Below are 21,385 nucleotides of genomic sequence, written 5' to 3'. Positions count from 1 at the left end.
TCTGTGAGAATAATCAGTGCAGGGAAATCTAACACAAAAATTGGCGTTTTGATAGGGCTGACTGATAGACATCTACTTTTAATCCTTTGTGAATGCCCTATTTAAAATCACTGCAGAACATCACCGTGTGTCTTTCAGCTAATGCCCACTGAGATTTAAAACCTCCTTTTTGGCTGCTCTCTTTCTTAAGAGTGACCTTGCCTGACAGTTTCTATTGTACAGCAGTGTCCTGGGGGGATTTTTTTTTTCTTTTTTTTTTCCTCTCTCTCATACTTTCAGATGGATTTATGTGGTGCAGACTCACCTCTCCAGCAGCTCTGCTTATCTTTCTGTGCAGGGAAGATGTTCGTAGCTATAAATCACTGCAGAGAGCATATGTTCATATTTGATTTTCTTATAGATTAAGAATTGGTTGGTAGATGTTTGATTCTATCCCACAGGAGTGATTCTCTTCCTTCTCCCCCCTGATTAAAGAGAACAAGAATCAGGTGTGGTTTTCACGACAGGTGATGGAAATCAGGCAGGAGTGAGGGGTTCTTGGCTTTGCTTTCAGCTGGGGAAGAGGCAAGGTGGCTGTTTCCTCTCTTCCAAACCTGGAAAGGAACTCTAACCAAATCATCACTTCAGTTGCATTTTCTTGCTGGAACTTTGTATTACCTGCAAGATGTGTGCCTGGGATGGGATGTTTGCATTTGAAGCTGGAATTCAAAGCTCTCCAGGTTTGGATCTCCCTTTAGTAGCAAAGATGGACAGTTTCACCTCTTAGAGTGACATTTTATAAAGCTTGGCATCCTGGTGTGACTGTAAAAATTATTTATGTGGACTTTTTGAGAAAGACAAAAGCTGCTACTTTTCAAAAGCTTTCTTTTAACTTGTTTTCTGTAGGATGTAGCAAAGGTAAAGAGTTATTTTTCTTTACCTCTGGTGTTTGGAAAGTGATGCACTGAAAGTTCTGTGGCATAAAAGAAATTTAAACAGATGGCAAGTTTTATAGGAACTTTAATATGTGAACTGGTGGCTTTCAACTACTGGTAGTTTAATTTTTAGCGATTTAGAACCTATTAAAGTTTGATTTTTAAATCTGTTATATTTTCAACATGATCCTTTTGAATTCTGAGAAATATATAATACAGGTAGGCAGGGTAGGCTTGGTTTTATACATTTAGTTAACTAAAATAATCTCTTGCCACAAACTAAGCAGGTGGCAACAAAATCTCTCTTAGATGGTCCTTGTAGCACCAAACACAGCTGTTAATTATAATTTAGTCTCTCTACTTTCATTTAAGAGAACTCCATCCCACCCAAAAAATAAAATAGCCTGATCTTAGGTAAAGATTTTTTTTTTAAATAAAAAGATCCAAAAATTCATTTTACTTTTAACAAAATGAAAATGTACATATATATGTTCTGAAAAGAAGATTAAAGCAGGCAGTTTCCTTTTACAGCCATTATGGGAATGTTGCATATGAAAAATGTGCCTCAATTCAATTTGTGTATATTTCTATGTTTCTATTCGGTCATTTAAATAACAATATATTGCTTGGGGTTTTTTTTTTAACAGCCAGATGATTTGCTTTCATAGTTTGTGTTCTTTCTGTTTCATTATTCTGCTTACAGTTATTTTGCATGGAAGCTGGATTTTCTGAGTCCTATTAACACCCAATGGTGCTGCACTAAAAGCTTCAGTATTAGTTTCATGGCTTTATATCTTTATTTAATAGCATAATAAGATGCTTCTGACAGTGAAACCAAGGTGGCAGAAGATAGGACTGCAAATGTAGACTGGAATGGAAGTTGGTTTAGTTTGTTTGGGGTTGGATTTTTGTGTTTGGTCTTTTTTCCCCCTCCTTTTTTTCTTCTTTTTTCCTTTTTCTTTTTACTGGACTAGCTGTTTCTCTTGGTAGTTTTGTATCATGCTCCAGCATTTCATTTGCTGAACAGTCCTATTTCCCTGAAAAACACAAGTAATTCCTGGAAAAATGGATTTCTCTGCTTTCAGTCTTGAAGCCACTCTTAGATAAAAGACATTATTGTATGTGTAATACTGAAATTAGAGCATTTTTTGCTAAATACAGCAATCTGATTCCATTTTAGTGTGGCTGTGCTGTGGTCTCTTGTCTAAAGGTCTGCTCATCTGCTCTGATTTTCTTTACTTTTGTAGAATGCCATGACTAACAGTAGTCAGGCAGTCCTTTTCACTGCTAATGGTTGGTTGATTTATGTGATAGATGCTGACAGAAGAACAGAGGAAACAGCAGAACAAGGCCAGGGTTTTTGCTGGTTTTTTATTCCCCCTGAAAGGGTTCCCATGGATTGCTGTGTAGAATTTTGATCTTCTTTCTTAGGGATGTGATTGTCAACACTGATCGTACTGCAGAAGTGTGGACTTAGAGGGAAAAATAGGAAAGGTCTTTTCTATGAAAAATGTTGGGATTGAATCTTGCCTGTAGATTGTTTATGTTGCAAGGCATTTCCAGCAGGTTCCAGAAGAAACTGGGTTGCTCCCTAAGCAATCAGCTACGCTGGGAGTATTGATATTTAATCAGGTGTTTCTAGCAAAATAGTCAGCTGCTTGGACTTTCACATGCTGGATGTATTTTAGGTTTGGATTAGCTATTAGGAAGAAATTCTTCACAATAAAGGTGGGCAGGCCCTGGCACAGGTTGCCCAGAGCAGCTGTGGCTGCTCCATCCCCAGGAGTGTCCAAGGCCAGGTTGGACGGGGCTTGGAGCACCCTGGGCTGGGGGAAGGTGTCCCTGCCCATGGCAGGGGGTGCAACGAGATGATCTTTAGGTCTCCTCCAACTCAGGCCGTTCTCTCTTCTGTTTAAGAAGCACTAAGCTTTCTTCGGGCACAGAATCACTGACCCTGTTCCCCGGCTTAGGCTCAGTTTTTATTCTGGTTTCACCCTTACAGTCTGAGCTGTTGTAAAGAAATGCCTGTTGACCCAGTGAGGTTTGCTTTGGGTGCTTTGACCTCGAAGTTCAGGACAGGACACGCCAAAATGCATTTTGCTGCAGCTGACCAGTTCTGGATTTTCTCGAGTTTTTATTTTCTCTGTTATCTCATAGCCCTGTATTAAGGAAAACTTTATACCTGTTGGCTTTTTAACAAAAGTAAACCATCAAAATTGTATTTCACACCAATGAGAGCTTTTCCACTGGAGTACAGATTTCCACTGAAGTACAGATTTGCTCTTCATGCTCCTAATAAGGCAGGAAAAGGCTTCCATTTATCTCCAGCTTAAAAAGTAATAAAATGCTGACCTCCTTCAGTCTTTGCAACTACTGGTATGACAATCTTCTATCCAGAGCTGGAAATATTTCTGTCACCACTTAAGAACTCCCAAACCAGCAGTGGATTGATGCAACCCCCATGGCAGAGTCAGGAGGGAAGGTGTGCTGTGGCACAGGAATCATGTAATGAAATGGTAGTTTATTGATTAAAAGGCTCATAGATTGTTTAGGCAGAGATAAGATTTCCTTAGTTAGTTTTTAGGATTAAAAGTCTCTGTAAAATATTGTTCAAATATCTGAGAAAGGGAGGTACAATGAGCTCAAGGTATACATGTACTAATCATGCTATTAAATATTTGAGTAGTGTTAAGGTATGAAGGTTAGAGAGGCCATGTAATATTTTTATAGTGAAATGATCAGTAATGGACTAAAAAAAGTAACAATTTGGAACCAAATTCACTGTCCATTCTCAACAGAGACTGAAAAGAAGTCCCAGATTTTTAGGTGTTAGCTGTATTTAATTAGAATCTGTCAAGCCTAAGATTCTATTTATTGGAAGGAGCTGGACAACCTATTTCTTTTAAGATGTTCTGCAGAATTTGCTGATTAAATGAGATATAATCAGGTCCAAGGCACATAGACTGTGAAAGCACAGGCTTCTCAAACTCCCTTGAAACTGTGTGCTTCAGGGTGATGATGTTTGCTGATGGTGGTCATGTGGTAATTCAGATTCTAGATTTAAGAAATCTGGTGGTATGTCAGATGCACAAAGAAAGGGCAGATGAAAAAACCTTCATCTTTTTAGTGCTTATGTTTCAATAATTTGCTTTTCAAGGAAGCAAAGTAAAGAAAATATCCAAGTTGGAGTTTGGTGAGCTTTGGGGCTCTTTTTTGTGTAGGGTTTTTCATCCTTGGCTTGATAGATACTGTGATGGACTACAGCATAACAATACATAATATTTTATTGTAATATGTATAATAATGTAACTGTAGTTATATACACACTTATATAGTATATAATAATATAACTATAAATTTTTTTTGGGGAAAAAAAAGGCATTTCAGTTGAATGGAAGAAAATTTTGACCATTTTATCCTGGAGATGATGGTGAGGAGCTTGCACCTGATCACTCCATTTGTGTAGTATCACTGCAGTGTATCTTGCCTGTGTTTTCTGCTAAAAAAGAGGTTTCTCCCCACGTCCCCCAGCTCTGTAACTGAATAGTAATCTGTGCTGGATCCTGGCTTTGTGCTGGGATTTGTTCCTTAGCTGATCACCTGTTTGCTTTTAGAGCAGCATTTAATTTAGACTTTTTTGTCATGTCTACTTTATTTAATGATATCTGAGTGTCTGAAGTCTGAATATCCTTAGCTTTCTTTTTTTTTTCTCAGCTGTGTTTTTGATTAAATTGATAACAGTTGGTGTTCCTTGGAATAACTGGGCTGTGTTAGTCTCTGTATAAAATCAGTGCAGTTGTACATGAAAACACGAATTTTCTGAAGCTTATGGGGTGCAGAACAGGTCTTTGTTCAGTGCCAAAAATACAACCCAAAGAGTAGGACTATGTGGTGTGTAGGAAGGCAGCGAATAAAAGAAACCCCATACCTGCTTTACAGTGTGGAATTGGAGCCTTGGGAGAACAAATAGCTCATGAAAAATAACCTTTCATTTTACGACTGAAAGCAAAGCAAAATAAATTCATGTCAGATGAGAAAGACACGAGAGAGAGCTCTTAAAACTGGTGGCTGGTACAGACTTCACTGGAAAAATCTCTTTGCATAGCAGGTCATGTCTCTGTGAGCATCTGGAATGTCGTGTAGGGCTCATCCCTGTGGGAGCAGGTTCCTGCAGTCAGCAGGTGTGAGGGTGGGCAGTGGCTGAGCCTGGAGCATTCCAGAACTGGGGAAAATGCTCAGGAATGGGTGATCCCAAAGATGATTTGGTTCCTCATCACAGCGTTGTCTGCTGACAGCATTCCCAGAGTGAGGACCTGGCATCAGGAGAGGAAGGTTTTTATTTGCAGGAGCTGATCCAGTGCTCCAGAAGTCACTGATGGAGTAATTTCATTGATTTAACGGGGCTGAATTGATTCCTTTAATAGTATTTTTGTTCCTGTCAGTAGTTCATTTGGCTTTGCTGTAGCCATTTACATGAGGAACAGTGGAAAGCAGATTTGGTATCAAATTATAGACTGCATTACTGTTCACTGCAGCAGGCACTGGGGGTGGTTTTGTTTCACAACTCTTATTTTAAGTTGCCCTCAGTTTACCAGTACAGCAAGGAAAAAAAGTCATCAAAATTGTGCAAGAATTAGAGTCTGTTTGATAGAAATCCTAGGTAAATAGGTTTATTGTATAACTGAAATTAAGAATATTTTGTGCCCCTTTAACGAAGGGTTTTTTTGTGACATTACCCTTTTTGCCTTCAAATATTCAAAGATGTCTTACAGTAGGCATGGAATCCTTTTTTATTTATCTTACCTCATAGCAAAACTGGTACAAGAAGTCCAGGCTGACTAGAGGCATGGGTTCATACTAAAAGGACTGAAATAATTATTAAGGGATTATAATAGGTAGGGTTTTTTTATGTGTTCATTCTATAATCTTTTTAAAATAATACCTTAATTTAATTGCCTTAATGTCATCCTATTACCAGGGGAAATATATTTCTGTCTAAGAACTACAACCGAATGAAGCATCAAACGTCTCATTTGTGTGTGCTCATCGTGAATGAATTATCAGCAAATCACAGCCTGGTTGGGGTTGGAAGGGACCTTAAAGCCCATCTCATTCCACCCCCTGCCATGGGCAGGGACACCTTCCACCAGCCCAGGTTGCTCCAAGCCCCGTCCAACCTGACCTTGGACACTTCCAGGGATGGGGCAGCCACAGCTTCTTTAGGGATGCACAGATTAATTTAAGGCAACTTGAAATTTATGAGGAAATGTAAGGATGGAGTTGGGAATATTTTTCAGACAACACTTAACTGTAAAATTCAGTTTCTCTTTCTTTATCCACTCTGGACTTTTGGGTATAAAACAAAAATTTCACGCTTGTAAAGGTGCCAAACTGCTTTTATTCAGATGGTAGTTTTCTTAAGTTCTTTCTGCATCTTGTGCATTCCTGATAATTAAGCTTCAAAGCCAGTTTTTGTTTTAAGAGAGTGTGAGTTTGAACATTAACTTTGTTGGCTGCTGGATAGAGAATCCAATCTCACTCTGGTCCATAAAGATTATGTTCCCATTCTGTCTCAGACATGAAAAGAACAAGAAATTGTAAAAGGTGCTACAGCTGGGCCACACTAGATTTATTTTCACACATCTGGAGACTTCTATAGAGCAGGTTATGGTTTTCTTTCTCAGCTGTTTTCACCTTGCAGAGGTCTGCTGGTAGTTTTCATCCTCTGCAATATGCTGTCAACCAGCACCTCTCATCAGAGTTCGAGGAACTGCAGGCTGAAAAATCCCCCTCAGAGGATTTTGCTCAGACTCAAGGGAAAATTCCATTAAATCTACTTCCAATCCTGTTCTATCAAGGAATGGTGTCTCTAATGCAGTGACTGCAGAGCAGCCTGGTTTTGTACCTTGTGCTCACTAAAATGTGAATCCGTTATTTGTCCACTCTTTTAAGGGCTGTGAAAGGCAAGTCTTGTGATCCTGAGCTGGTGAAATTTGGTTTATTACATGGCTATTAACTTTTCTGCCAGGAGAAGTCCAAATGAAATCAGATGTCAGAATACATAGTGATGATATCTACATTCTAACACACTGTGAAAATATTTACAAGCTTCCAAGATGAGACTTTTCCTGATTAGGGAAATCAAAGAATAGTTTTCCCAGCAGGCCTGCAGTTAGCTCATCCAAATTGCTTCTGTTTTAATTGGCATGCATTTCCTCTAAGCAGCTAGAAGATGAAAAATATTTGACTTGGGCTCTACAGGAATGGAAGCCTGTTCCTCCAGACACAGCCACTCTGGAAAAAAACCCAAAACACCAAAAAAACAACAAAGCAACCAAACAGCAAAGTTTGAGTTTGTAGTGCATTTGTACAACAAAAACCCATGATATCACTGACAAAATCCCAGACCAAGATGAAGACTTATATTCTGACTTTTCAATAAGAAAAATAAGGGCAGTCTTTTTCTCTGTTTTTCCAGTATGTAAGTGTTTTGCTACCCAAGGAGGATCTAGGTGGGTTGCTATTTTGTCCCTTGACCACAGCATATTGTTGTTTTCAAATTCCGCTTTGTGACATATTTTTTCTCAGTTTTATTGATTTAGAAGCACTGGTAGGAATAAGTAAAAAGAAACAAGTGACTGCTTTTGTCTGGGAGAACAGTCTGACTTTGTGGGTGAAATTAGATCCTCAGTCACTGGAGTTTTTGCTTCTCTTTTGCTGAACTTGTCTAAGGAGGACCATTTTTGCTATAACTTGTTCTCCTGGTGAATGATGAGCCCAAATGTACCCAGTGGAGGAGGAAATGATGGTGTGAAAAGTTGTGCTCTCAGAATTCGAGGGTGGTGGCTCTTTGTGCTCTGGGAGGCATTTGGTTATAAGTTAAACCCACTGACCATCACCATGGACAGTGGTCCCTGGATTGAAAGAGATTCCATGGATCTTGGGTAAAAGAGGTGGAGAAATTTTGGCCTGGAGGCCCTGAAGGGACTCAGGGCACATCTGAAAAGGGAAGGAGAAGTCCTTGAGCCCCCTGCAGGTTTTCCACTCCCAGGGCAATGCTGAAACCTGTGGTTTGCTGGGTCATGTTCCCTTTGACTGCCAGAATTGTTATTCCCCAGGTAGTTTAGTCCATAGCAGGGGGATTCAAATCCCTTGGGAACTGCAGCCCCCAGACCATGCAGTTCAGCTCACTTTATTTGTTAGGCCATTAGGGTATAAGATCCTGTTTGTTGTTTGATTTGATTGAAAACTGTATCAGTATCACCTGCTTTTTTAACAGCAGGATTGCTTGGTAGTTCACCTATACTGTATCTACATCTGGAAAATATCAATGTGGTGTGTTTTGTAATATAATCCCTTCCCTAACCTCAAAAAAAACCCCCAAAAAACCCAAACAAACAAACAAACAAAACCTCCACCCAAACCCTAGTGCAGTACTTGCAGATTTCTTGTGGATGAGACTGGTGGAAGTTTCACCCACTCCTGGTAACTGGATGTATCCTGGGAGATGCAAAGCCCCTCTGATGGGAACGCTGCCATCTGCCATCCACAGCTCTTTTTTTTTTTTTTTTTTTTGTTTTTTAAATTTCTCATTCCTTTTGTTTAGAGGAACATTCCCAGCCTGGGAGGGGTGAGGTGGTCGTGTGGCAGCCGTGCTGACCCAGCACACGTCCTGGCAGGGTGCCCGGGCTTTTCCTGAGGGAGCCTCAAGGATCGGATGGAAGCTGCATATCTTGTTCCACGGGATTAGGGAGATGCATTATCAGTGAATAACGTCAGTCACGCTCTGTGCTCGCTGTGTTTTACCATCTGCCTTTCAAAAAAACCGGGGGGTGGTGTTTCCTTGGTGGCAAAGCATTAGGTTAGTCGTGAGCAGCACGAACTCCGAGGGATTTGTTTTTAAAGCACCGAAGGAAGTGTAAACTTCGTATTTGTTGTTTATTGGTTAATATTTAATTGAAGGTGAAATTAAAAATTAAGCAGGCAAATGACTCATGCAAAAAAGCAACAGCACTGTCTTGCTGTGGCTGACAAATGACGACGAATTTCTAAGAATAGAAGCAAATATGTTAATTTATAGTGATGGCACAGTGAGACTAAAGAGCTGCTTTGATTGAGAGGGATGGACATCCTACAGAAAAAACATGTAGAAAAAGTCTTTGTGTTTAGTACCCTTTGCCTCATGAATTAAATCAGTAGATGGGTCTCCTCAGAAAATATCTTTTATCTGTGGTGTTATGGAACAATGGAACAGTATAGTAATAATTTTATTTTATTAGAGGAATGTTTAAAAAAGCTCACAGGACTAGCGAGGACCAGGTGAATAGTGTGTGTGTGGGGGGTTTACTGTGTGTTTGTTTGTTTTTTTTTTCTTAACATCATGGCTGTTTGAGATGCCCAGTTTTCAAAATCTTGAAGTGTATTTATCTTGAAACAGATTGATTTTTTTTTTTTTTTTTTTGCCACTGGAAGTAAATAGCAGCCTGCTATTTCAACTGTCCGTCGTTATTATTGACACCTCACAATCAAATCTCAATCTGCATTTTTGATGTGACTGTCAGCAGCAGCTTAGCACGGATGACACACCAGGAAGGGTCTGGAACGCTGCTGTGAGGAAGGAGGAGCTCATCCCTCATGACCAGGAGGTCGTGGCTGTTGGATGCCCCTCGGGATGGAGTCTGTTTGACTGAGCATCTGTGACATTCATGTCCTGCAATTTTTTTTTTTAAATAATGCTGCAGGCTGGTGCTACTTCTGTTCAGAATACTGATCCACCCTGTTTACAAACAGATAAATAGTGTGAGTCAGGTCTTTTCTGTGTGCCATCCATAGGGAATTACCTAGGGATGGATTGAGGCTGTGAGCACTGCCCAGCATGGAGAGCTTAGCGTGGCTGACAGGGCACAGCATCTCCTCCTTGACCATTGCTTGGCAAATAAAGGCCGATTACTACTTCTAGTTTCTCTTTGTTGTTCCCTGTAAGCCACATTTTGGGTGGAAATTCTAGTGAATGTGAAAAGCAATATGTGAAATGCAGGGTGGCAGAAGTTATTAGCACTAGACTATGTATCAGTTAATAGGAAAGAAAGGTGTAGCAGTATTCTGTAATATCATAGTGAAGCTGGTACTTCGCCTCTTTTTCCTTTTTTTTTTTTTTTTTTTTTTTTTTTTTTTTTTTTTGTTTTTTTTTTTTTTTTTTTTTTTTTTTTTTTTTTTTGTTTTGTGGTTTTTTTTTTTTTTATTTTATTTTTTATTTTTTCTCTCCACAAAAAAATCAAAGAAATGTTGAGTTTTGAAGCTGTAAACGAGAGGGCTGGTAGAGGTTCAGTTTGGCTAATCAAGCAAGGTGTGTTGGGCAGCTCTAAAGCTGGCAGTGCCACTGTGGGCAGAGGAATTAGTGCATCCAGGGGGGCCTGATTTTTGTCGTGTGCAGAGCAATGTAACAGAGTCAGATAGTGGAGATACCAAGCCTACGTGCTATGTCAACTATACGTGGGTGGGAGATTAAAATTGTTGTACAAATATAAAACTGGGACTTCAAACACATCAGGATCCTCTTTATGTGCTTTATCTGAGTACTCATTTCCACTGTGTATTACTGTGCCTAGAAAGTTCAGCATATGCCCTTTGCCTGTGACAGGTTGGTCAGTCATTAGGCTGCTGGTGTGCCCTTTGAAAGATCTTTTTTTATTATAAAAACTACTCTGAGACCTATAGATTAGACAGTGCACTCTCACTAACCCGCTTGAGGCAAAAAGGAAACCTTTAATCTCTTTCAAAACTCTGCGTGCCAAATATAATAGCTGGTTTCAGCAGTATTTAAAACCAACTTCATTAGAATATGGCAAGGGGAAACAGGTTTTAAAGGCTGGTTTTAGCAAGTAATCAGCTGTCTCCCAGATGGTCCAAATGGGGCTTGTTCAACACTGCACATGGGGGGGAAAAAACTGAAAATAAAAAGAGGAAAAAAAAAAAAAAGAAAAGAAAGAACCCAGCACCACCCTGTGTGTGATGGGCACAGGACTCAGTGGGTGCCTGGCTGAGGAGAAGCTGTGGCTGTTCAAACCCAGCCACCCCAGTGTTTTCTCTTTGCTGGGCTGTGCTCCCAGCCAGGCAGGGCTGCAAGATGTAATGTATTGAAATGCATTCTGCAATTGTAATGGTGGCTCTAATTTTTCCCACCGTTTCCACTCTCCTCGCGCTGAAAAACAGCTTTGCTTTAACCCATTACAAAAACCCGTTTGTGTCACCTCTCAGCCTTTATCAGAGGCTCTGTTCTGGTCAGAGGACAGCCTGGTGTGGCTGTATGGAGCAGAGCACGTACTGGAGGTGTATCCTGCCTGCCGGACTAATCGCTCATTTATTAATATTCATGAGTCATCTCCTTTAGCGGGTGCTCTTGGCATTAAGGTGAGCGGCACTGCTATTGGTGCTTTAGCTGTGGAGAGCTTTATCTCAGGCAGAGCTGGTGTCATCCTTGCTGTGGATGCTGCAGCACCTCAGGGGACATCTCACCGTGGCTCTGCACAGCCTCTCTGACATGACGAGTCCACCTGCCATGAGGGGACACATTTGAAAATCGCCTTTTGTAACGCGCTGTCTCCCACTCCTGTAATGAGTCCTTTCTGCTTCTTCCCAAAGGTCCAGAGGAAGAAATGACCATGTAGATTCCACAGCTTGGGTGCAACATAATGGGAAATGGTGAATGGAGTGGAGCTGGTCTGCAGCCTTGAAAGCAGCCATTCTGCAGACCGCTAGTCAGTCAGGGACACCTTGCACGCCAGAGGCATCCTCCACGTCGCTCGCCGGACACACCCTGGATTCTTTTTAATCTCTCAGCTCGGAATTCAAGATTCCTCTCCTTCAATTTTTAAAACAGTTTTGAGATTGTATCGACTACCACGAGTGGAGCAATACAAACCAGCCACCATGGGTGACATGACAAATAGCGATTTTTATTCCAAGAACCAAAGAAACGAGGCCAACCATGCGGGAGAGTTTGGGTGCACGCTGCAAGAACTGCGCTCCCTCATGGAACTCCGAGGGACAGAGGCAGTAGTAAAAATTAAAGAGACATATGGGGAAACAGAGGGGCTCTGCAGACATCTGAAGACGTCACCAACAGAAGGTAAGAACTTTTCACTTCACTTGAATCGGAGCACTTTGCGTGAATTGCTCCCCAGATAGCAAAAGGAGGAGGTTTTGATTCAAACCTGAACAGAATTCTCATGGTGCTGCCATTATTCCCCCAAAAATAATAAACCAAGAGTCTTCAAAGAAAGGAGAGAAAACAGCCTAGCTGTAGCTAAAGCTGGCAAGAGAGTAAAAGAAGTGCTGGTTGTTGTAAGAGCTAAATTCATTAATTCCTCCTTAGAAGACACACAACATCAGCAAGTGTTTTATGGCATTGCAAGGAGACTTTCACATGTATGCTCTTGGAGGTAAGAAGGTGCAAAGTGGTTGCTTCAAGAGAATTTCTAGGTATTTGGGCATCTTGAGTATGAAATGACCTTTTGAGATGCACATGATGTTACTTTGTAAGTCAATATGGGTTATGTATATATATTTATAGAGGTAGCTAATCTTCACTATGACTATAGATGATTTTGCTTAAATTATCAGTCTGATTGTGGCAGTGTTTTTATTAGTTGGACTTCTATTGTATGTATAATGAAACTCCTTACATTCTCATGTTTAATAACACCAATCGTAACTCTTCAGTATCTGTGCTTCTAAGTGTTTTTGAAGTTGTCTACCTGATCATCATTTATTAGCCTGTTTCTTTTTCAGTGCTTGTGCCAAATATGTCCCCATAAAGCATTGGCAGTGATGGGATGTTTACCCTCCTCGTGCAACTTTCCTGATCGTGAATCTTTCTGTTTTAGTGCAAGTACAATTCTATTTCATTCTAAGAATTCTATTTTCATCACTGTATTTGCATCTCCAAGGAATATTAACACTTTTGGAAATTAAACAGTCTTTCAGTCTATAATATTTCTCCAGTCTTGTAAAGTAGCCAAGATGTTCATTTTAGGCTCTTTTCTTTTTCAAGAAAATAGAAGTCTTGGCTTTGTTCCATTCTCTTCTTTCTAAAATTAATCATTTAGTTACCTCTCCTGTTTAAATGCCTCAAGAAGCCTTGAATTATTGGCACAATCATAAACATGTCAATTGTAGCGTGATACTCTAAATTACACCGGTTGAAGGGTCCCAAAGGAGCAGCTATCAATGTCTCATCCTCAAGAAAATTCTTCCCACTTGATCATACACAGCCTCACTACTGTTTAACCATTCTAACCTACAAAGCTGTGAACTGCACCTTTTCAGCAGAGGATTATCAAGCTGATTCTGTATTAAAATGAGCAGCCAGCTTCAGCAGCACTTCAGCAGTCACGTGCAACCTTGTACTCCAGAGTGACGGGTGGCAAATGGAACATTGTGTAACAGATCTCTCCCTTTTTCTAGTCTTGCCCAAATATCTGATCTCTCAGTCAGGCCCTCTTTTCCTGCAGGGAGTTTGTGCTCCCAGGAGGAGCACTGAGTTAGGAAAAGGAGACCCCGTCCCTTGTCTGGGATTTGCAGATGCCCATCAGTCTGTCAGAGCTGTTGTACACAAGGGAACCGACTCTTCAGAGAATATGCAGCAGTTCTGGCATATTCCTGACACATCTGGGGAGTGCCAGACAGAAGTGCAGGATCTCTATATTTACATGGCAGAATAAACACTGCTTTATAAATATCTCACAGGGACTCAGCATTTTCAGGATCCCTCAGCATTGGCAGAACATCAGAGCCGAGGTCTCAGCTTGGGCGAGCTGATTTCGCTTTGGTGATTTGAGTAAAGTTTTGCCAGCTCATTCTACTGGTTACCTGGTCAATGTGAACTTCAAAGGAGACGTTAATTGCATTATCTGTTCGAGTTATGACATCAGGGAAACTTAATTCCTCATACTGGAACAGAGCATATGGATCCAAGTAGTGTGGCGTGCTGACTCCAGCAGTAATCTATATCTGATACTGCAGATAAGGTAACTTTCCTCTAAGCATTACGTGCACTTCATCACTTGTGCATTAGGGAAAAACATTTCCAGCTTCAAATGGCAATCAGCATAGCCTTGGAATCGTGAAGACTCTACTGGGTTTTAATTTGAAATGAGATCACATAATAGGAATTCCCACGCTAAGTTTGCCTCTTACTTTTACTTGTTTTGCTTGGGAAAAAATTGCTATAGGAGAGAATCTGCCTGAAATATGTCTTGTCAAACTTGGAAATTTTCACATGGGAGAAAGTATCCATAGCAGAAAAGCTTTGAAGGTTTATGACAAATATAAGCATATGTTTAGTTCTAAGTGCCTACCCATTACTTTTTGTGTTTCCAAGCTCTGTGAAGAAAGTTAAAATACAGAGAAGAGGATATTCTTGAAGATGTAACTATTCTTAGAGGAAAGAGACACAAGCATTTCTTATATGGAAAAGCAGGAATGATGTGCAAATAAATTCTGGACATACATGCTCTTATCTTTTGGTATTTGCAGCAAACCCCCACAATTTGCTGCTGTGCCTGAGCATCACTTTTCCAACCATCTTTTTTGGTGGAGCACAGTTAACTGAACTTCCTTTGTTTTTCATCCTTTGGTGTTTGCACCTCTTGCAGAGTTTTATGGGGAGTAATGGAATAAGCATTACTGCAGGACATGTCTTTCAAGGATCCAAGTGAACTTTGGCTCAGCAAGAGTCCTGAGTGAATATGAATGAAACAGCAAAAAAAAGCCTGGAACTTAGTTCTTCCCAGGCTTGTAAACTCTTTCAGAATTTATCTTCTAAAGTCATAGTGATTTTGTGGGATGTGGCTGAAGTAGTTACTGGAACAGGGGAAAAATATATCCTGGCAACAGGCATGTTATAATTTGGTAAAATGTGGCCTAATCTGAATTTACTGGTTTACTCAGTCTTTGGAAAATAAGTAGTAATGAGGCCAGAGTTTGCTCAGCAGTTCATTTCCCATGTTAATAGTTCCTGTAGCACCTGTGGATTGGTAGGATCAATCACTTACACTCAAAGTGCCTTTTGAAACTCCTGTTTGAAAGGCTTTGAACCTCTCCAGGTAAGACATAGGTGTAGCTCAAATATTATTTACACTGTTGTGAAGCCACACTTAGCAGTGCTTTCTGAACTCCTGTGTTAATTTAGTGTGGAGCTGTAGAGGTCTGCTGAATATTGAGCAGAATAATATTTGCATGCTGAATGAATTAGTAATATTATTATGGATTACAAGACTTCAGACTCTTCTTTAAAATTTTCTTTGATTGCTTCTCTAGCTATAGATGCAGTGTGGATCCCAGCTCTCAGTTATGCCTGAGGGATTTCCTGCAATAAAGTGATTATATTATAATGAAAAGCTCCCATTTAAGTGCTCATAGAAAGAACCTCCCCACAATCTATGGAAATAATTTCTATGAAAAAATACAAATACGTGTCGACTTGAATTTTCTTTAAAAAAAATATTTATATTCAGATTAGTTTCACTTTCATTATTCCAAGAGTGCAGCAGATAAGCAGGACCTAGCTCTGTCTCTGCGAAACAATGCTGAATGCCCCCTTGGGCAGAGCTGTGATGGCAGCTGTATAATTTTCCATGCAGTCAGAGTCTTCGAGGCCCACTGGAGCATCAGGGATACTTTATGAAGGACAGCTGGTAAAGTGTGATGAGTTGGTTGGATGAATCCCCAATGAGGCTGGAATCCACTCTTTCCAATGCTTAGCTATATTTACCCACAATTTTGTATAGCACTCACCAATTTACAGTCAGTTTTTCATCTACATTCCCCTCGTGTTATAAAGATATTTATTTCTTATAGCATTATTATAGTGAGTTAAGTTCCACGGTTTCTTGCTTAAAATACTTGAATGCATTGATTTCCAATGTGGAACCTGCTTTTAATAGAGAAAATAGAAAATAAAAAGGCTTTTAGCTTTAGGTCTCTTAGGGTACTGTAAAAAGGCTTTCTGGAAAGACACAGTACCAACTGGTAGTTGAGTGATAATATTTCTAGTGCAGAAGTTGACTTTTCAATCATTAGAACTGCCCTTGTTTAAAATAGATACCAGAGAAGTTGCTCTCTCTTTTCAAAAGCATGTTTGTTCTGTCAGAGATATGGACTGAGCATCTATGTGGCCAACCGTGTATTTATTCTTTAATTATTGCATTCTAAAAAGCCTTTCACAATTATAACGGTGAGGTAAAAGATGAAGAAAGACTGAACATGACAGAATTAACTCATTAGTTTTGGTATCTTACACTTGCTACTATAAAAATACACCTTTAATAAATTAATGTGTTTTGAAGCTACTCTTGCTGGTCCATACTGAACTGCACTTAGGTGCCCCACTGTGGTAAATTAGCTACAGATATGTAAGGAATTTAGGAAGAAATTGAGAGAGGAATGAAAGGTATTTGAGTCAGACAAATGTAAGTTTAAAATAGAGATATAAAATAACAGATTGCTAGAGACTGAAATTTATAAAACCACACTGAGCTTTACTTTATGAAAGTAAAAAAGCTGGTAAAAGCATAATTTTTGCTGTTAATAAAAGAATACACTTAATCGTGCATAAACCCCCAACTAATATCTGGAAGTTCAAGATTTTCTTAAGTTACTTTAAATTTAAGGTTAGGGTGAATTTGATTTTATATTTATATATTTAAGTGATTATATATTTTTTTTAAAACAGCAAAATTGCCAGCTCTCTGAAAGTAGATTTTTAAGATTTTCTTGGTGATGTTAAGCTGCAGCACTCTGGAAATCTTCAAAGCAGCCTCTTAAAAGCCCTGTAAAAGCAGACCCGCTCATCCTCTCTCCGGATCACCACACTGTCTAATTCCTTATTTGTGGTGTCAAAACATCTCTTGCAGTTCAGGCCAATTTGCCAACACGCCCAGGCCAGAAGCCAAGCTCCAAGTCCACATCTAGCCCTTATTTGTACATGTTCTCTCCACACGGAAGGTTTGGTTTGAACAATGAAAACAGCCTTCCCCATGAAAAAAAAAAAAAAAAAAAGCCTTCAGCATTGTCAGAGCCAAGGCCTCAGAGGGGTATTTTCCTGCCTTGCATGGGAAAAAAACCACAGACAAACTTTAAACTCGTATTTCACCTAGTTGTTCATGCAGCACCAAAAGTGTGGTTGAGCTGGTGGGAACTTCCAATAACTTGGCATTTTTCTGGAGGCCGTCAATGGACACTGGTTGCCCCCTGAATATCCCAACATGCTCTCAGGGATCTGTGCCTGGCACAGTGACTAACACTTTCCCATGAGAGCCTGGCTGGCTGAGAAGGAATTGGGATCCTGGTTGCTCCTTCGTGTTGAAATTACTGACACGAATCCCAGCTGGTTTGTACTGCTTGGAGAAGAGGAGGCTCCAGGGAGACCCTGCTGTAACCTTCCAGCATCTGAAGAGGGCCTAGAAGAAGGTTGGGGACAATATTTTTAGTAGAGCCATAGGACAAGGGGTCATGGATTTAAACTGAAGGAGGGTTGATTTAGATTAACTCTGAGGAAGTTTCTTACAATGAGGGTGGTGAAACACTCGATCAGGATGCCCAGAGAGGTGGTGGATGCCCCATCCCTGGAAATATTTGAGACCAGGTTGGATGGGGCTCTGGGCAACCCACTTCAAGATGTCCCTACTCACTGTGGGGGAGGTTGGACTAGACAACCTTTAAAGGTGCATTCCCACCCAAATCATTCTATGATTTATCTCTGAGCACTGGAAAAGCACTGGAGCACTTATTACTTGCTCTTTGCAGCTCTGTTCCATGGGGAAAGGCTGGCTCTGACCCAAGGCACACTGAACACTATTGTTACAGTAGGTCTTTCAAGACTGGGAACAGATGGAAAAGGTCTAGGCAGGATGGTTGTGTGTTAATAGCTCATGTGAGGCAAGGAGGTTTGCTTTGGCTTCCACGGCTGTCTCCAGGTCCCATCCAACAGGCCTGGTAGAGCTGTAATACTTGGCCTAGCAAGGCTGAAGTTGGCTCCTGTGTCCTGATTTGTCCATCAGCACAGTGCCATGCAGATGTTCATCAGGGCTTTCTGCACTCCTGGGACCCACAGGAGCTCTGGGATTCAAAGGAATGGCTCTGGACATTTGACATTCCTGCTGTAGGCAGTATGTTATAGATCCATAAAATCCTATCTACACGTGTAACAATCTGGAAGGAGTGCATGGGGCTTTCTTGGCAACTGCACTTACTTTCCTTATCTAATATTTCCATTGTTTGTATAACAGAACAGCAAACATTCTTCCAAAGGTTACCCAAACACAAGCATCTCAAATGAATGGCTCAGATTTTTCGAAGTGATAAGTCCAATTTCGTTGCTCATTTTGTTTCTGGGTTTTGGCATGTCGTGCCACTTACTGATTTACTTTGGCTTTGTTCTTTTTCTTGTGGAAAACTGGAGAGATATTGCATGATGCATTTTTCCCTATAAAGCTTTAAGAAAAAAAAATTAGTTTAGATACCTTCTCCTCTGAGAATCCTAAATGGCTTGCAAAGAGGTTCTCTCTGTGTAATGGGCAATGCTTAAAAGTAAGGCCAGGAAAGGAAGAAAGTGAGTGAATATCTTCTGCCTCTTATATTCAGGCAGCATCAGAGATTTTCTGAGGTCAGTGCTGATTTATTTATGTGATTATCCAGGACATCATCTTCCCCTCAATGATTATCTTACCTCAGCAGGTGCAACACTTAGAGAGGAGGCTATTTTTGTGCAAACTGAACTCCCTTTTCCCTTTAAGGCAATCCATTAAATGCATGCAGGCCCACAGACATACCTTCTGCAGTTGTACCTTAGGTTTAGAGGAACAGAATAATAAATGGCTGTGAGACTTTGCTCCTGTATTGCACAGAACTAGTGTTTGTTCATTGTAGTTAACTCTATCACAACTACAATGTGTTGTAAGTCATAGGAAAGTCTGTCTCAGCAACTTTCCATAATTCTTTCCCTCTTTGCAAAGAGGTTATCATAGGTTAACATTCTCCATAATGTGCTGTGCCAGAGGTTTCTCCTTGATCTAAATGCAATGATGCAATACAGTAAAGACAGTAAAGTCATTTTTTACAATAAAGTAAATTGCAAAATTAATAGGTGATGGAAACCCAGTTGCCATGATACGGGGCAGCTGATAAATCAGTAATCTCATTCTTAGAAACAGTGGTTTGGGTTTGTTGGCATAACCAGCTCATTCATTGTGGGAACAATATGAGGCCAGATCTTCAGCATGATGGCAATGGTGTATATAATGATGGGGCAAGTAATCTGCAGATTCCATAAACAGCGCTCGTGACGTCAGCTCTCCCAGCAGCAAAGCTGAATTACGTTGGTGGTGCTCCCTTGGCAAAAGGCAATGAGACCTTTGCTTGGAGGATCAAAAAGGGGCTATTCTGTCATGTGAGCTTTCACACACCTGTATCAAAGTGGGTTCTGTGCTGGGAAAGGCAAAGAAGGGGGTTTTATCAGTGGAAGGGCCTGAAAGGAGGAGCGAAGCTGCTGAGCTGGGCTGCAGCCTTTCCTTCCCGAGGCGAGTCCATGTGCTGGGGACAACCTGTGTGAGGGCAACAGTGCTGCAGGGGAAAAGAATCCTTGCTAAATACCTCACTGCCATTGTATTGCAGGGCTTAGAAATCCATAAATATATAGAGAGCCTGTCAGCCTTGAGTGAGAGCTGATTTATCTTCATTTTGTTCTTGTTTGGAGAAAGCTGCAGGAAGAAAGCAAACTCCATTATACCAAATGAATAATCCAATCGATGTAGCCAGTGTGCCCTTGATGAAATTAAGCTTTGTCTTTGCAGTGCATCAGAGAGAGTGAAGGGGTTTTTTCTCCTTATTTTGTCGGTGCCCTACAAAAGCAAACGCTTGCCATGCAGTGGTTTAGTCCTGTTGTGACTGGAGACAAGCACAAGAGCACAGCTCTTCATTTGTTGTCTCAGGTGATGCTTAGAGGAGTGCAAAAAAGTGCTCCCTTTACAATAGTGCCACCTGAGAATTTAAAGATAAAACAGTTACCTGCATCTCTGTTGGGCATTCCCAGGTGTTTTGCCAAGTGCCAATGCTAGCAGTGATGCTGCTTCCAGCTGAGCCGCGGAAACTGGAAAATTTTGCTGCTGAAGTCTCTGTAATGATCATCTGTGGGTTGGAGAGATGATGACAATGCTGTTCTTCACAATAATGAAATTTTAAAATTTTATTTTTTTTGGTCATTCAGCAGTACCTTTCTGTGTTTTGGTGAAAGGGGATGATGTTATCTTTTGAAAGAGAAAAAGCTTTTTGGAGAAAATGGAGCAGTGGCTTCAAAATGCAAGTCAAAGTTCGTTAGTCCTGCAAGCAGAATTAGCATGACTGAATGGTCACTTTTCTTTTTATGATACCTTTAATCAACAGACTTGGGGTAAGAGCAGCGTTAGGTACAATAATGATTTCCTGCCTCCTGTCCCTTTTGCAGTTGCCACTTATCCTTTAAATCTAGACTGTTCAAATTTACTGTTTCTATTTGTTTTCCAAGAAGTCAAAGGTTGGTGGTGTTTGACATGTCTATTTATAAAGGTGAGTGGCAAATAAAGCCAAATATGTATTTTTGGCAGTAAACTCAATGTGCCTCCAAGACAAACATATCTGCATTTCCTCAATACTGATTTCCTTTAATGTGAAGCATTTGTGTATTCTTGACTTGCCTTCTAAGTACATCTAGAAATTATTTCTACTCTACCTCCAGTCATTTTTTTCCACATCTATCTAGATGTTCTAAAAACTATGCCTGCAGATCCTGAAAGATGTAAGGACAAAGTAAGCCCCCCTACACGTCCTGAAAAATTGATGATTGCCTCTGATACAAAGAATCTATTTTCACAGATATTTAGAAGAAATATTCTGGCACAGCTTGCAGCGTGGTATAGTAACTTCAAATTTAACTTCTAAAGAAGAAAAAAAAATCCTTTCAGAATGCTCCTTACAAGTACCATTCCTTTTCCTTGCCTTGGAGCAATGCATTTCCATGTCCCATCCTTTTTGCCAGTCCAAAGCTTGGCAATTGCAGCCATGGATTATATTGGATGCAGAGGATTTTGGTCATGTCATAGAAATAGCTGGGTGTATGTAGCTGCTATTTCTGTCACAATAACATTTACTAGCCCTTGTTTCCTCTTTGCTTTCAGATGAAATTCTTCAGGGACTCTTTTCCTGTGTGGATTGTGAGCTGAGTCAGTTCTGCTAAGGCTCAAACCTGAGTTTCCACAGGCTGTGCTGCTCCTTTGATTACTGGTTTTGCATTTGGTGTCAATCTCTCCTCCCCACCACTTCCCAAAATCATCTCTTTCAGTGTGGGGACAGCTTAGGTATGGTCCTCTAAGGTACAAAAAAGACTGAGAAAAGGAGTATTGGGAAGCAATACCAACGGAATTTATGGAGCAGTTCAA

General features: G+C 40.4%; 1 protein-coding gene across 1 annotated transcript in view; it reads left to right on the top strand.

The window, feature by feature from the left end:
* Positions 1-21,385, top strand: part of ATP2B2 (ATPase plasma membrane Ca2+ transporting 2) — a 227,361-nt gene that overhangs the window by 53,345 nt on the left and 152,631 nt on the right. Inside the window, exon 2 of the mRNA XM_027899525.1 lies at positions 11,556-12,042. Within this exon, the coding sequence (XP_027755326.1) occupies positions 11,844-12,042 (199 nt within the window). The 5' untranslated portion in view covers positions 11,556-11,843. The remainder of the gene's footprint in view (positions 1-11,555; positions 12,043-21,385) is intronic.

This window comes from Empidonax traillii, unplaced genomic scaffold (assembly GCF_003031625.1).
Source record: "Empidonax traillii isolate 1590-97213 ecotype Southwest subspecies unplaced genomic scaffold, ASM303162v1 scaffold674:size665969, whole genome shotgun sequence".
Taxonomy (NCBI): domain Eukaryota; kingdom Metazoa; phylum Chordata; class Aves; order Passeriformes; family Tyrannidae; genus Empidonax; species Empidonax traillii.
The sequence above is the reverse complement of the archived record's forward strand: the minus strand, read 5'-3'. Positions and strand labels throughout refer to the sequence as shown.